Here is a 15,624-nt window from a genome sequence, read left to right on the forward strand (position 1 = left end):
TAAAGCAAGAGTTGCCCTCTTGTCAAGTCAGATAGTCAGCCAGGTTCGTCAAGGAAGCTAGTTGGACAAAGCGCATTCTTGCCATCGTGTCTCTTCATCAATATAGAGAGCAGGTAAAGTGAGAGTTCTTTTTCTGCCCGAGGTCAAGTCAATTCAAGCCAGGTAAGGCCAGTCAAGGAAGTTAGTCAGGGAAACTGCATTCTCGCCCTCGTGTCTCTTGATTCAAGGTAGGGAGCGGGTAAAGTGAGAGGTTCAGGCCAAATCCCTGTTAAGTCAGATAAAGAGGCCGGGTACAGTGAAGGTCCTGCTGCCACAAAGTCAAGTCAAGTCAGGTCAGCTTGATAAAGAAGTCATTGTTGGTCTGAGGGTATCTTTTTTCTTTCCCACAGAAGGAAGGGACATAATTTGCATCTCTCCCAGGAAGAGGTGCATGGAAAAAATACATTTTCAGCCATCTTGTGGAAGAGAGGGGAAAAAAAATAAGAAAAATAAGGAAAAAAAAAACGGAGTATACTCTGACGAAAACGTCATTTCATTGCTCTCTTGTGTATAGCATTTGGCTGTTCTGGGTTCTAGAGAGTTGTCAGTGATTACAACGCTGACATGACGGTCTATTTAATCGAAATGAAGTAGCATGTAGTCATGACTAGTAACTAGGAACAATTAGGTTGAAAGGAGAGATATCACTGTTCTGACTAGAGGAGATGGAGACGCCGTCTAAAATAATAGCTGGCCATGTAGGTAGGTAGCATTAAATGCTGAAAGCCAACTCAGCTTGACACCAGACAAGTAGCATATTAGAACAATATTAGAACAGCAAGAAAGGCTTAAAAAATGAAGAAAGAAATAAAGAGAGAGATACAATACGGGAACAGAAGTACATGCGAAATTCATCTCGATCAAAATGGCTGGGCTGGTGATGAAAATTAATAAACTAGATACACTATATCCAAACTAGCCCGGCAAGGACCAGGTAAGTATAGTAGAAAATTAAAAATCAAAATGCACCTCGACGATAAATTATATAGTATGGTCCTATAAGCGAGAGCATGAGAACCTGATTTGAATTAATATTGATTTGGATCACTGTCTGGAATCTGGATGGGTCAAGAGTCGTGGAGTACGTAGGATTCTATCTGAATCCTATACAATTGATGACGATATAGAGGTGGGAATTGAAGTGGAAGTTAAGTCGAGGTTGCATCATTGTATGTTTGATTTTAACTTATTAATATTTAGAAGCAGAAGCCACTACCTAGGTACTATCTATGGCTAATAAGCACGTGACAGAGAACTCATCGTGCAGTCGATGTAATTAATGCGTGCACATACTTATGTATGTACAGAGTGTGGATCGAAACATAGCAGGACAGTGGAGGTTCGAAAACAGCCATCGAACCATTCATTATCCAAGGAGTGATGACCATTCTCAGCAGCATGGAAGCTCTAATACAAGAGATGAAGAGTCATGAGGGAAATACTCCGTACTATCCGACTACCAAAAATAACCACTGAACGGAATCGCGCGGTTAGGCCGCCAGCTAACGCAGGACGATGCATTGTCACACGCCTCGGTGAAGGGGGACAGAAGATCTGGACTCTCTAGCAACGTTGACTGATAGAAATCTTTTCTGCTTCTCTTCTCTTCTTGCTTCTTGTCTGCTTGTTTGTTCTCGATGATGTCTTGATTGTTGTTCATCTACTCAGTATATATAGACATTCACGATTCAAAGTTCTACCCCACGCTCCACTCCCCGCAAGCTGTCATCATGGCATCCGCCTTCCCTCCTCCCCCGCTGGAGTCCATTGGTTGTGTCTCCTCCATTATCACCTGGTTTTTCTTTTCTCTCTCTCTCGCTTTTGATTCCTGTCCACAGCTGACACTGAATGACCCCCAGAATGGAACAAGCTGGGTTTTGGCCATGTGAGGGAAGGTAAGCAGCCCCGCAACTATCACCGTCATTATCATCCCGTTCTTGACTCAGCAGCTGACTGAATGATGACCAGTCAACGGCCATGTCGAATGCGACTACGACACTGCCACTCGCACCTGGTCGGCCCCGCGGTTTGTCAAAGATCCGTATCTGCGAGTGCATGGGTTGGCGCCCGGGTTGAACTACGGTTGGTCTCGACCGATCCAGGGAATGTACACTGCTGATGGCTTTCAACAGGTCAACAAGCGTTTGAGGGGATGAAGGGTACTCTCTCTGTCTCACCTTTTTTTTTATTCTCCGTCTAATCTAGACTGCTAGCATTCCGCGACCCTCAAGGCCAGATCCTCGTCTTTCGCCCCGCCGACCACGCCAAACGATTCCAGGTCTCCTGCTCTGCCATCGCCATCCCCGTCATTCCTGAAGACCTGTTCCTGCAGAGCGTGTACCTGGCGCTGGCGCGCAATGCGGAATTCGTCCCTCCGCACGACAGCGAGGCGGCCATGTACGTGCGCCCGCTGGCCTTCGGGTCTGAGGGCTTCTTCGCCGTGTCCGCAGGGCCCGGGTACAAGTTCTGCGTCTTCACGCAGCCGTTCACGGCGTACCACGGCGTGAATCCGGTCAAGGCGCTCGTGCTGGACGAGTTCGACCGCGCCGCCCCCCTCGGGACAGGCCACGTCAAGGTCGGCGGGAACTATGCGCCGGTGCTGAAATGGAGTGACCAGGCGCATGCCGACGGGTACACGCTCACGCTGCACCTGGACAGTCGCACCCACTCCGAGATCGACGAGTTCAGCACGTCTGGCTTCATCGGCATCAGGGTGGAGGACGAGAAATATACCCTCGTCGTGCCGGACAGCAAGTCGGTGCTGAAGAGCGTGACGAGCATGAGTGTGCTCGACTTGGCGAGGTCGTTTGGGTGGGGGGTGGAAGTCCGGCCGGTTTGTCTCCTTTCTATCTATCTATATATTCTGTACGCATGCCATCATGTATGACTGACTGGCCCCTCAGATCCCCTTCACCGAACTCAGCGCTTTCACCGAAGTCCTCGCCGTCGGCACGGCCGCCATGATCGTCCCCGTCCGCTCCATCACGCGCAAGTCAACGGGCGACGTGTTCGAGTACGGCACCGAGCCGGGGCCGCGCTGCCAGCGGCTGTCGCGGGCGCTCAAGGCGATCCAGAGGGGCATTGACCCGGATCCGTTTGGCTGGGTGCAACGGGTGCCCCCGGAGACGTTGGCGGGTAAGTCGAAATGAAGCTGCAGTAGCTGCAGTATTAAAGAGGAACGGTGTCTGATAACTGACGAACTAGACTAGACTAGAAGAAGCCGGTCCATTTGTCTGTCATCGCCTCCATATGCGAGTATATGTGATTGATCAACTCGCGCCTTGGATAAATTGATGGTAGTTTGGTTTCGAATTAAAAAGAGAGTTGGATAGCTGATACAGTCCAGTGCAGGAATCCGAGGATAGACAAGAATTTCATATATATATCCCTTTGTTTTTTTTCTCTATTGTTTTCGTAAGGTATCATATCATGCCTCCCTGCCTGCCCGCCTATCTATCTATATACCCGAAAAAAAAAAAAGAAAGAAAGAAAAGAAAATAAAAAGAAAAACAATGGGTATATCCCGTCCAGCTGGTCATCCTGTGAAAAGGAAACTCATAAAACTCATCCTTTCTCCAACAAAAAAAATCCGAAATTCATGAATCCATAACGAGGCGGCCTACCATGCAGGAGCAGCAGGAATGGCACGACTAGTGTTGTTCTTGTCTGTAGTCCTGCCTATATTCCTGTCCATATACTTGCGTGTACTCCTGTCTGTACTCCTGACCGTATCCCTGGCTGTACTCCTGCCTGTCATTCTCGACAACACCCTCTTCAGCCGGCCGTAACGACTCAAACGCCACGTCGCTGTTATTCCAGTCCTTCTGACTGGCTCGTCGTGACATCCGCCGCGCAGCCTTCTCCGCCTTCCGCTGCTGCTTGAGCGCCTTCTTCTCGCGCCGGCTCAGACGCGGCCAGCTGGCGTCGGGCCCGTTGATAATGCGGCCCGGGTGGGTGAAGTTCAGGACGGCCAGCGCGAGAAACATGGGCAACGCGTCCAGCACGTACTCGTACGCCTCGTGCGTGATCAGCGGGTTGGTGACCGTTGTGCCGGCTGCGTATTCGACGAGGCGGTAGATGATCCGCACGGTGATCATGACCAGCGCGAAGTACATGCCGTAGAACAGCCAGCGCCAGGGCAAGCTGCCGTTGTGCAGCCGGTGCAGCAGCACCCCCCGCTGCTCCTGCTGGATCAGTCGCCGATGCAGCGTCACCATCAGGCCGATGAACCCCAGGATGAAGAACTCCTGCAGCCCGATGCCGCCCATGTAGATGTGGATGCCCGTCTCGAGGGTGCTCTGCGAGACGTTGGAGGACGTGGTGATCGACGCGCCGGCAGCCTGCACGATGAAGGAGACGATGTCGAGCGCGACGAAGGCCGTGCCGAACCGCTGTGGCGACAGCCCGCCTAGGCGCTGCGTCTCGTCGAAGAACCAGAGCATGCGGCCCAGCGTCATGTACAGGAAGGCGTTGATCCACAGCGGCGCCAGCAGGAAGAGCAGCTGGTTGTAGGTGTTATACGTGGTGTTGTTCTGGTGTTTGGTCAGCAGCACCCGGAATATCATCGCGACCAGTTCCCAGGCGGCGCCCATGACGATGACCCAGCAGTATTTCTGTGTCGTCAGTACTGGCTGAAACCTCATTTCATTCTGAAGGGTGTATATACATACCTTCTTGTAAGCAAACATCTGCACGCCATGCACGATCATGGTGATAGAAAACAGGATGACGAAGAAGACCGCCGCCCCATAGGAGGGCACATAAAACAGGATGTTCCCACAGGCCTCTGGTGGCAGATAGCCATCTTTGCCAGGCGGAATGCTCACGCAAGTGGCCGATGCCGTCGAGGTTGACGTCGTGGTAGTCGTGACCGTGGTTGTCGTTGGCGACGACATTGTACAGTATATATACAGGAAAGACGAAAGAAAGGGGAAAGGAAAGAAAGTCGCCTCAATCAGACGTCCAGTCAGTCAGTCGACACAATTTATTCGAGGAATTTCGCATCCACAGTCAGGTCGATAATCAGACTGAAGCAGTCAGTCAGTGGAGTTCGGAGTAGTGATAGTGATAGCGGTAGTGATGATGACAGCAATAAGATCATCTGGAGGGAACCCACCACAGAACATTAGTTATGTAGTCGACAACCCTCTAGGCAACAGATAAACCGACATTTTTATTTTTATTTTTGATTTTTGAGGCGCAGTCCCCGACCAGACAGGGTTTGGTTATTGTCAACAGTTTCATGCATATGCATGGAACAAGTAGACTTATCAATCAACCTCCAGCAAGGAATACACGACAGTCTAACTGACGACAGGGCTGAGGCAGTTAGCCCAGCCCTGCAGCGAAGATCCCTTCCTTCCTTTCTTTGCTTCCTTCATTATCATTAGCCTAGCCTAGTCGGCAGCACCATTGTTCTCGTTAATTTTGATTAACCCTGGTAAGCAAGCAGAAACCTGTCTAACCAGACGGTAATTTCTGCATTTGAGTAGTTGGTAGTTGTTGCTTTGATGTTGGTTTTTGGGTGATTGATATGCTGTGAATTCCCCAGACGGGTCTCCATCTGGGCCAATATTCGCTCTTTTCAGCTGTGCGTATTGCTAGACGAACGGGCAAATCGATCGAACCATCGACGTAGCTGTTTGTAGCAATAATAACGTAGTTCAACTAGTTCAACATTTTGTCTGGTCTGTCTGTCTGTCTGCGATAACTAGTGCTAATGTGGTTTCATATCTACGACTGTAGAACAAGGTAAAAAAAAATAACCAGAAATTCAGCATTAGTTATGATTTTACACCTCCCTCACCGATATTTAGGGTACAGTACAATACACAGTACATACACTACGCAGTACATACGGCATCTAATTAATTCCTCCATCCGAAATATTTCAAGCACCTAGTAGGTAAGTATTAATATTTCCTGTGGCAGTGCGGAGTATTACTACGTAAACCATAATGGATCTCAGCAAAGCGAACCCATTTCGAGGAAAAAAAAAAGGAAAGTCAAAGATTAGTACGGAGTAAGGAGTAGATAAGGCAGGCAACCATATTTTCAACCATTCACAGTAACGGTCACAGGTTAGTAAATTAAATCAACTGCGGCGTAGAAGTAATTGCGTTGGATTGGCCAGGAATTTGGGTCAATAATACTCCGTACCTCCTCTAGGCTTCTACTGCCTTAGACAAGTGGGTAAGAATATGCGCCAGGGCAAGGGTCCAGCAAGGGGTGGACTAAAAATAGTTTCACTAAATTAACTGGGCAACTTACACAGCCCTACAGTGATAGATCAGCCTCGATTTAATTAATTCGTTACGCTACGGAGTATTGAGTACGAAGTACCTCTGGACAGTTAGCCTGGCTAGAGTTTAGACTAGGTAAGGCGCAGATTGATAATGATGATAATAGACGGTCTGTTCAATCAAGAGGAAGAATATGGTCTCTTAGGCATCAACATATAGTACAGGCATTTCGTGTAGACCACACGCTAAGAAATGCATGTATGCACTGTGCCGCATGAAGAATTATGTGTTCTTATTGTTTACAAGCCATTTATCAAGTGAAACCGAAGAAGCGGTGATTACAAAAAAAAAAAGAGAGAGAGAGAGAGATTTCTTCACCATTGATACTGATCAAATAATTCATTTATGGTACAAGATTCCTTAGTGCAAGCTCAGATTCTCATCCATAGTCAAGTCATTAACTACGTACCTATGTACGAGTCGGTATTCCGCTGTGATGACCAACAGGCAACGGTCCCAATTAAAACAACTCCAACGACGACATGCCATCGGCAATCGATCAAGCTCGACGTCTACTTCTACCCCGCTTCAGCCCTGCAGTCTCACTGAGGATCTCAACAACTCCAGTTGCGTAACCTTTATCTCGTCGATCGTATCCTGCTCGACAGCTATCTTGTGTCCTCTCTGTCATCGCGATGTCCATCAGCAGGTTTACCGCCGCGGCGGTGAGCAATTCCTTCGAGATTTCGCCGGCTCTGGGAGTTCTCAACTTTGATTTCTCGTTGTTAAAGTTAGATGTGCCGACTGAATTCCGGAGAAGTACTGTCCGAAGCGTCGCGAGGCGGCTGAGAATGGAAGGCCTCACAACACGCTCGGAAGCTCGGTGCTCTCTTCGAATTATCGCTGCCACAAACCCCTGGCCTGATCAAAGGGTACGGCAGGCGCGCATCGGAGATAGCCAAGCGGTCATCGACCAGGACGATGAGCAAGATCGTCGCAGATTAGAGAAAAAATTCCTTTGAGCAAGAAATAGTCGCTGACATCAATGTCTTGCATGATGTCGGTAAGGTCTTCGATGACGCACAGCATCAGCAGGTCTACCGCGAATACGAGAGCAAGAAACAGCTCTATGCCACAGGGGGGAAGACGTCCTCAAGCGAGACGATTTAGAAGAACCTTCTGCGTTGGAGAGGCCTGGCCAGCTATACATTCGTCTATGGCGACCGAGATTCAGCCGCTTCATTCGTTTTAAATGGGAGTAGGCGTCTCTACTGCCGCGACAATCTACAAGGCCCTTCCAAATGCATCCATCGACGTTCGCATCATGCAGCAGCGGCTCCATAACGCCTCGTGGTTCAAGAGCCATGAGAGACGCGATGAACCATTGCGCTTTATTGCTCCTAACATCAAGATCCCAAACTCCCTTTGCCCCCATGAACCTGAACTAGCAGAAGCTTTTGCCTGCATCGCAATGTTTGATTCAGGGAGGTTTGATATTGCTCCGGGAAAACTTATCAATGTCATGGCTAGTCATCTGGAGATTCCATGTAAGTCTCAGCATTGCTGTTGCGTGATCCATGCCATACACCCCCGCGGGGAGATATCCTGCATGTTGTGGGCAACGTGGGCAGTCCTGGCATCGCGTTCCTGGTGCCACCGCAGGAACCCATGATAAAGGAAGTCGCCATCAGCGAGTGGCCGCATATCTTGCATGAAGAGTTCGATGGGCAGGTGCAAAATCGCTTCGGGAGCACATCGTTACAGCTGTCCTTTACGGGGGCTTCTATTGCTCTCGCTTCGACAGGCAACGTCGGACCGTCTTTTTACCAGGATGCCGAAGTATACATCGTGGAGACTGTCATTTCACTTCACGACGGTGGGAAGTGGATTGCGGACTTGGACGTCAACAAATCGCTCCACAGCAGCAAGTTACAAAGATCCTCTCCCTGTCACAGGGCTCATCAAGATGACCGAAATACCCGAAAGCATCGATGGGCATGTATCGATGACTGGCTTGAGCTGATCTAACCGCCGGAGGAAAATCGGTGTCTTGTCCGTGCCCACAAAAACTGGGAAGCCAGATTGACTGCCACGGCTCTGAGCGTCGCACGAGGCTACTACACGATCATCTTACCAGAGGAAGTCTGCTGGCGATGTGTGGAAGATCAGATCAAGGCAATACCGAGTCGTCAGAAGGTAATCGCTATAGCTTAATATAAGCTCTTTTTTTTTTTTTGCAGCAAGTTCTTCCACAGGTCAGTGAGGATGGATGGATCGATCCTGTGGAGTTCTATATCTAATTCAATATCTAGAAAGTGATTACGTACTTAGACCGCGTTCTATAAATTTAGTCACCTCTATCTCTAACATGGGCCAGTAATTAATTAATTGGGTCCTGTTAAATCGCCCCTTTTTCTCCCACCGTGGTCTGCTCCCCCTCAGACAACTCCCCCTTCTCAGCACCCCCGCCTTGCGTCCCCAGCTTCAGGAACGGAACCATGAATATCGACAGGCCCGCGATGGCGGCGGCAAACCAGAAGGTGGCAAGGTACGGCCGGATCGTGTTTCCGGTGCTGTTCTGGTTTCTGACGGCGTTGTAGACCGCCGTGCTGATCCCCAGACTGAGGTTGTTGCAGAGCTTTGTGACGGTATTGAAGATGCCGCCTGCGAGGGATTGGTCGGATGGGGGGAGCGAGGACATGACGTACATCTATGGATCCTCGGGTCAGTTCGTATTCCTGGAGGGAAGGTAGAAACGAAAGAAAAGAAGGGGGAAAGGAAGAAGAAGAAGAAGAAGAAACGAAAAGAGAAAGAGACAGAGAGAGAGGAAAGGCAAAAAGAATGGTAAAGCGGTCTTACATTCGCCACGTTGAACTCTATATCAGCCCCCACAACAACCAAGATCAGAGCAGGGAAGATAAACGCCCAGTAGGAACTGTCCTCCTTCATGAAGCTGAGGATGAGAAAGGCAGCCGTATAGCCCGCCGTTGCAATCATCATCAACAGCTTGTTGCTGACCTTGTGCAGGATCAATCCGCAGACAACATTAACCAACACACCGTTGATGACCATCGGAAGCAGCTGGGCGGCCACTTCGATGGCGGAGGAGTGCTTGATCTCTTGCAGGTACAGCGAAAGCCAGAAGGACTCAGACATGAACCCCATAAATCCGAGGCAGAGCATGGCCATGAGCTAGAAAAATTAGTGAAAGCCAAAGTCTATTGCTCGACAGGTTCACATACCAGCGAAAAGTTTCGGTCGTGCCACACATAAAGAGGCATCAATGGATATGTAGCGACTGATTGCCAGTAGAGAAAGCCGCCGATAGCAACAATGCCCAGAATGAGGAGGGCAATCACGTAGCCCGTTCTCCAGCCATCGGGGGCATCACCGGCAAGCCTAGATTCGTCAGAGTCCGTCTCGCAGAGATCTTAAGCGAAGTACTCACGACAAGGCACTCGAGAAAAAGGACATCCCCGTCACGACGAGGAGCATGCCAAGCAGGTCACACTTCTTGAACGATTCCCACGTCCATGGTGCGGTACTGCCTGGAGGATCGTTCGGAACGGTCCAGATGGTCAACACGGTGAAAATCGCGTACAGAACCGCCAACGCCCAGAACGTGGCCCGCCAGTTAGCCACATGGTCCGCAATCCCCGAGATAATCATCCCGCCGACAAAACCCAGCGGATTGCCGGCGCTGAAGCACGCAAAGGCGCGGTTCTTCCTCTTAGACGGCTTCTCGTACACGACTCCGAGTGCCCCCACGGCCGGAGGCACGACGGCGGCAGAGAACAGGCCCAGAATGCCGGAAAAGACGTCCATGTAGATGGCCGACGTCGCGAAGCCGGCGACCACCAGCGCGATGGTGAAGCCAGCCATCCCGGCGACGAACATCTTTTTCCGGCCGAACAGGTCGGCCAGTTTGCCGAATGTCAAGAGGAAGGCACCGCTACTCAGGCTGTCGCGTTCTCAGTAAGCATCCAAGTCAAATAGAAATTTTAGAATTGTACGCACGCAGCACCCGCATTGATCCAGGTAATCTCCGCCGAATTCATGTTGAGATCCCGGCCGATGGACGCAGTGACACCGGTGACCGAGCCGGTGTAGAACGAATTCTGGCCGATGGCCATCGTCGCCGTGAGCACGAACAGGCACTCCTCAATGGTGCTGCTGAAGCAGTCGGGGCGGGCCCCGACACGGCCATTCTCGACATCTTCATTGCCAGTCGAGTGGTCTGACCTGTCTGACATGGCTAGAAAGGGCCACCAGGATCGAGGTTCGATAAAAGCGTGTCCATATTCGAGAAGAAATCGATCATTAATATTATTATAATTAGCTAGCCTCGACTAAGACTGACTAAACTAAAGGATAAGATTGCGCCAGCATCTAGAGGACTCTCGTTATTAGTTGTTAGTTAGTGCTAGCATCATTATTAATTCTGCGGAAATCGAATCGTCAATTCAATCCGATTGGATCGCGCTTATCAGATCAATCTTCGACGACGGAAATATTCCGTAGCTGATTATCTCTAGAAATATCTTTTAACCCTAAAATAAAAATTCTTTAAAGGAACGGAGTACAAGATATTCGACAATTCCAAGATGAGATAACAGCTGTTCTGTTACAACAGGCAAGAGGCCATCATATCTTTGGCGGTATAGCAACTTGGCGGTATAATAACGTCCTCTAGTGAAACCGCGCTAAGGGAAGAATTAATACCCGCACTCTATCTATCATTATCAAGACTTCGGCTCCTCTGAAATAGACAAATTAACCCCTTTTTATGGGGAAAAGTCGACCTCTTCCGTCTGATCGAATGTCTACATCTCTCTCTCTTCCATCGCAGGGATTAGTGTCCAATACAGCTACCTAAGCTATGTTTCATAAGTTCCCGCCATGGGCCAATTTTCATATTTCAGGGTTTATTTAATATTATATAATCACACACACATACAGACACACAGAGGTATACTCAATTTATTCAAAAAAAATCTATATATAAAGGGTAATCTTAAAAATAGATTTTTAGTTGGAAATTAGTCAAATTAACTTTTTTGAGGATAAACTTAGTGCAGTTACAGACCAAATTTTCCCCCCAGAAAAATTTAATATATATATATAAAAAATCAACCCCTTAATATCAAATTATAAAGTGTTGCCGCGTCCGGCAACGCTCAGTGAGGGAATTACTAGAAAGGGAAAGAATGAAGCCGTTGAGAACCGTTATATTGAACCTCTCTTACTAGACGACTTGGTGGTGAGAAAGGAAGTAGGAGGTTTGGGCGCACGGGCCAACGGAGCTGACTAAGCGTGTGGCCGGTAAGCCGGCTGCACCGAGATAAAGTTTATTCTCTTAATATATATAAATATATATATATTTATTGAAAAATATTGATTAAATATATAGTTTAATTACTTAATTTTAATGGTTAAAAAAATTTGAGAAAATTTGGTCTTGTTGCAGACTCGGCCAAAAGAGGCACCATGGCACCAGCTTCGTGGTTGAATCTGAACCAGGTATCAGGTAGTCCGCAACAGGTCTAAGTTTATGGTTAAAGAATCTTATAATTATGATGATTTGATTTAATTAAAAAAGTTTATATATGAAAAAAGGTTAAATTTACTAATATTTTAATTAAAATATATATATATATATTCTCATACCCTTACTACATATAATCTCGTTGAGAAATAAATTATACAATTTGTGCAGGAAAATGGGCTTATGGCAGAAACTTAGAAACAAGTACTTAGGTATAGAAAAATGCGATTACGCGACGACAGTAGGAAGAAGACTAAATCAGCAATATATGTAAAATCAGATACTGTACTGTCACCGAGCACGTACTCCGTAATCATTCATTCTGTAGGTGAGAAAAATGTATGCAGAATATTATTGTTCAACCAGATCCAATTCTACAGTCATTGTTCCTAGTAATCCTTCCCCAAGTCTATAATGTATAGCTATATCCCAATCAGAATGGGGAAAAAAAAGAAAAAAAATAAAAGAAAAATAAAAGAAAAAAAAAAGAAGGAAAAAAAAAGAAAAAGCAGCATGTAACCAGACGTATATGGCCATACCTCCGTGCCATCATGCCAACAAGCCAATCTTCCTACAGATCGCTGTACTCTCCCAGGATCGCATTCTCAGGATCAAATCTTCCGGGCAACCCCTCCAGACCGGTAAACAGCGCGGCAATCTCCATGCCGCGCTTGCGCTCCTCCTCAAACTGCTTTGCCGACCACTTGCCCTCTACCACCTTGACATCAGTCTGCGTGGTGATCAATCCAATCTCCTCGAGGACTACCGCTGGACGAACCGTCACTCGCCCGTCCTTGAAGACATACCGGGCGATGCACGACGCGAGAACATCAGATTCGGGGCCCGGGATGCTGCCGTCAGCAGATTTCTTGTCTGACGTTGCAGCCTTCTTGCCCTTCCCCTTCTTCACGAAATAACTCGCCACATACAGCCACTTCTCGTCCCAGGCCAGCACGCGCGACCACAACTCATACCGCTGAAACGGCTTGATCTCGCGCCGGAAGATGCACGACGCCCCGCCGAGGGCAACCCGGAGGGGGTTCTTGCGCCGGCTGCGGTCGACATGGGACGGCGACAGGACGGTCTTGAACAGCGCGATCAGCAGCTGTGTGCGGTTGATATCGAGGTCGGAGAAGAAGGTGCTGTTCGACTTGTGCAGGTTGTAGTCGCAGTCGATGGCGGGGGTGCCGGAGGTCGTTACGAAGAAGGCGAAGAGACGGGGACGTGGTTGGCCTTGTTTGTCGAGGATGCTTGGGACGAGGCCGTCTTCCTCAGCTTGCACTGTTTTGGTGAAGTAGAGTTGTGTCAGGAGGCCTTTGAACAGGCGGATCTAGCCATCAATGAATAGTCAGTCACATAGGTTGCATAAGTTTACATGAAGAAGCCGTCGCAATATTATAGGCACAACTTACATGCCACATCCCCGGAATCCCCTTCAGATTGAGCAGCAGAACCAACAGGCCCGTTCCGACGAGGATGTGATTTGTGGTGATGAACTGGGGGAGGCTTCCCGCCAGGGCGGTAATTTGATTCAGCAGCGACGGCATTTGTCCAAATTCTTTCTTCTTCTTTCAGCTGACTTGGGTACGCAAATCAGAAAAGTCGAAATTGATGTCCCAGAAGAAATTATATTGAAGAAAATGCTCAATTCATGACGACATAGCAATATGTCCTGTATGTACTGTAGGAATGAAATGGCAGCAATCCAAAGAAATCACACTGCGATAGACACAACAATCTAGAAAAGATGCGACAGAAGAAGATAAGTCAGACTGCATCTTAAAGAAATATTCAGGTTTGGCCCCCATGTCAGCTGTCCCGGTGCCCTTCATCATACTACTTCCTATTTGGGCAGTTATCCAATCAGAGGGCCTCGGGGATACTTACTTGGGTTGCCCGATGTGGTTAGTGTAAATCAGCTTGCCAAGTGTGCACGTGTTGTTCTTGTCCATGGGATTTCATTATTATATCAGCATCATTAATAGTTAATCATCAGTTTCGGTCAACCAACTGCTACATATTTTGACCGTTTCATCTATTATTTTCGAATATCATGATTGACTCTTATTCATGCTTTTTTTTTTCTTTGAGAGAAATTGGGGCCTGCCCAGACTCCGTCAGGGTGTTTCATCCCTTCGAAGCTTTCATCCTATGTACAGGCTGTCTAGACGACAGATGACGTCGACTCATGAGATCATCCACCACTCCTCATGATATAGCTATCATATCAACTTGATATCTATGAGCACTGCGGGAACGGCGGCGTCGAACTCGTCACTCCCTGCCCGTAAACGACCTGCTTCCCCGGGTTCGCAAACACCGTCTGCCTATCCTCCACCGTCGAGCAGCCATTGCCGACATTGGCGACGAAGATCTCCGGGTACTTCGCCGCGAACGACGCGGCGGTGCCGCTGCCGCCGCTGATCACCACGTCCGCGCAGTTCATGTACATCTCGCGGTTGCCGATGAGGTTGAACCACGTCCAGGCGAAGAGCGCATGCCCGTTGGCTGCGTCCCGGGGAACGGTGAAGTTGTATGTCGTCGTCAGCGGACATCCGCCTTCCATCGACTGGATGACGTGGAAGGTCGCGCCGTTGTCGTAGCTGAGTGAGAGCTGGCACGATCCGCCGCCGTGGGTGGCCGAGCCGGCGAGCGTCATGTTGTAGGTGTTTCCGGCGGTGTATTCGGCGGTGGCGCGCCAGGGGGTGTTTTTCTGGTATCCTTTGCAGGGAAAGTTGGAGCCTGCTAGCTATTAGCTCTGTTGCGTGTTTCTTTGGTGGAGAGAGCACACCATCTAGTAAAAGTGGACTCGTCATCGAATAGTCGATGTCGCTGGCGTTGTTCAGCGGATCGTATTTGCTGCGCAGAGGGTACGGCCAGCTCATCTCCATGTGAGCGGTAGCCAGACCGATGGAGAGGAGGCCGACGAACGTGTGGAGGAGCATGTTGGTCGTCACGTTGCACAACGTATGTAACAAGAATTGATGAATGTGAAGATTACTAAGGAATGAATGTTGCAAAGGGTTGAATGAATGTATTGAAGGAGTGGTCCTGTAGAGTTAGGTATGATCATTGTCCCATGTCCTCAGAGCATTCTTATTTATATCTTCCCCATCAGATTCATATCTCAACATCGACTAGACAATGCCAGTGGCTTCTGACCGGCTGGTAGCCAGGTAAATGTTGCATTGGCTGGGTGACTGCATTGAGTCGTTTCCATGCCCTCAAATCAGGACGATAATATCCAATCCGCCATTCCCCTGACAGGAAGGTCGTACAAGATAGACACTTGTAGTAGATTTCCAAATTTCTAAGGATTACACCAGGCAAGGGATTGGCCAGGACGATCTAGACAGCTCCCGACTCGACTCGACTCGACTGTCGAACGGCTACAAGCGTGAAGAGTACCTAAATTCTCTCTGATGATGTTTCACGGAGAGCGATTTAAAGTGCCTCCCCGATCTGTGAATGGCCAGGGGTGGGTTGAAAGTTTGGCATCCATCCCTTCATACCATACCATGTGGCCGGCGGGACACGATACGACCCAAGGAATTTAAGCCGGCTAAGCATATCGCCCTGAAGAACCTAACCTAGGAACGAATGCTTGTTGATATGCTGGAAGTTTGCTTCGTCTGACACTTTTATCCAATGATAATTTAGCGCTTTGTACTGTACGTACATTAGTTTCCTAGTAGTTACCTAGGTAGGTGTCACTATAATCGCTCATCAATCAATCAACCGCTGAAGGATCCGATCTGGTGCCACGTTACCAGTGACAACCCGATTTAGTGAGCGTTA

General features: G+C 48.6%; 6 protein-coding genes across 6 annotated transcripts; 1 reads left to right on the forward strand and 5 right to left on the reverse strand.

Moving 5' to 3' along the window:
• Positions 1-1,769: 1,769 nt before the first annotated feature.
• On the forward strand, positions 1,770-3,253 carry VTN77DRAFT_6927 (uncharacterized protein; the record flags this gene model as incomplete). Its single annotated transcript, XM_069423259.1, has 7 exons — positions 1,770-1,809; positions 1,899-1,934; positions 2,008-2,121; positions 2,172-2,198; positions 2,253-2,872; positions 2,943-3,174; positions 3,249-3,253. 7 exons carry the CDS (start codon positions 1,770-1,772, stop codon positions 3,251-3,253), a joined length of 1,074 nt encoding a protein of 357 aa, XP_069275816.1.
• A 436-nt stretch (positions 3,254-3,689) lies between these two features.
• VTN77DRAFT_6928 (uncharacterized protein) lies at positions 3,690-4,934 on the reverse strand (the record flags this gene model as incomplete). Its single annotated transcript, XM_069423260.1, has 2 exons — positions 3,690-4,652; positions 4,710-4,934. The coding sequence occupies 2 exons, from the start codon at positions 4,932-4,934 to the stop codon at positions 3,690-3,692; spliced, it is 1,188 nt and encodes a 395-aa protein (XP_069275817.1).
• A 3,831-nt stretch (positions 4,935-8,765) lies between these two features.
• Positions 8,766-9,470, reverse strand: VTN77DRAFT_6929 (uncharacterized protein; the record flags this gene model as incomplete). Its single annotated transcript, XM_069423261.1, has 1 exon — positions 8,766-9,470. One exon carries the CDS (start codon positions 9,468-9,470, stop codon positions 8,766-8,768), a length of 705 nt encoding a protein of 234 aa, XP_069275818.1.
• Positions 9,471-9,499: 29 nt separating this feature from the next.
• On the reverse strand, positions 9,500-10,534 carry VTN77DRAFT_6930 (uncharacterized protein; the record flags this gene model as incomplete). The annotated part of the gene is made up of 3 exons (XM_069423263.1): positions 9,500-9,680; positions 9,730-10,242; positions 10,299-10,534. 3 exons carry the CDS (start codon positions 10,532-10,534, stop codon positions 9,500-9,502), a joined length of 930 nt encoding a protein of 309 aa, XP_069275819.1.
• A 1,863-nt stretch (positions 10,535-12,397) lies between these two features.
• On the reverse strand, positions 12,398-13,373 carry VTN77DRAFT_6931 (uncharacterized protein; the record flags this gene model as incomplete). Its single annotated transcript, XM_069423264.1, has 2 exons — positions 12,398-13,156; positions 13,239-13,373. The coding sequence occupies 2 exons, from the start codon at positions 13,371-13,373 to the stop codon at positions 12,398-12,400; spliced, it is 894 nt and encodes a 297-aa protein (XP_069275820.1).
• Positions 13,374-14,065: 692 nt separating this feature from the next.
• Positions 14,066-14,485, reverse strand: VTN77DRAFT_6932 (uncharacterized protein; the record flags this gene model as incomplete). Its single annotated transcript, XM_069423265.1, has 1 exon — positions 14,066-14,485. One exon carries the CDS (start codon positions 14,483-14,485, stop codon positions 14,066-14,068), a length of 420 nt encoding a protein of 139 aa, XP_069275821.1.
• Positions 14,486-15,624: the final 1,139 nt, after the last annotated feature.

This window comes from Rasamsonia byssochlamydoides, assembly GCF_041956645.1.
Source record: "Rasamsonia byssochlamydoides strain NRRL 3658 unplaced genomic scaffold VTN77scaffold_54, whole genome shotgun sequence".
Lineage (NCBI taxonomy): Eukaryota > Fungi > Ascomycota > Eurotiomycetes > Eurotiales > Trichocomaceae > Rasamsonia > Rasamsonia byssochlamydoides.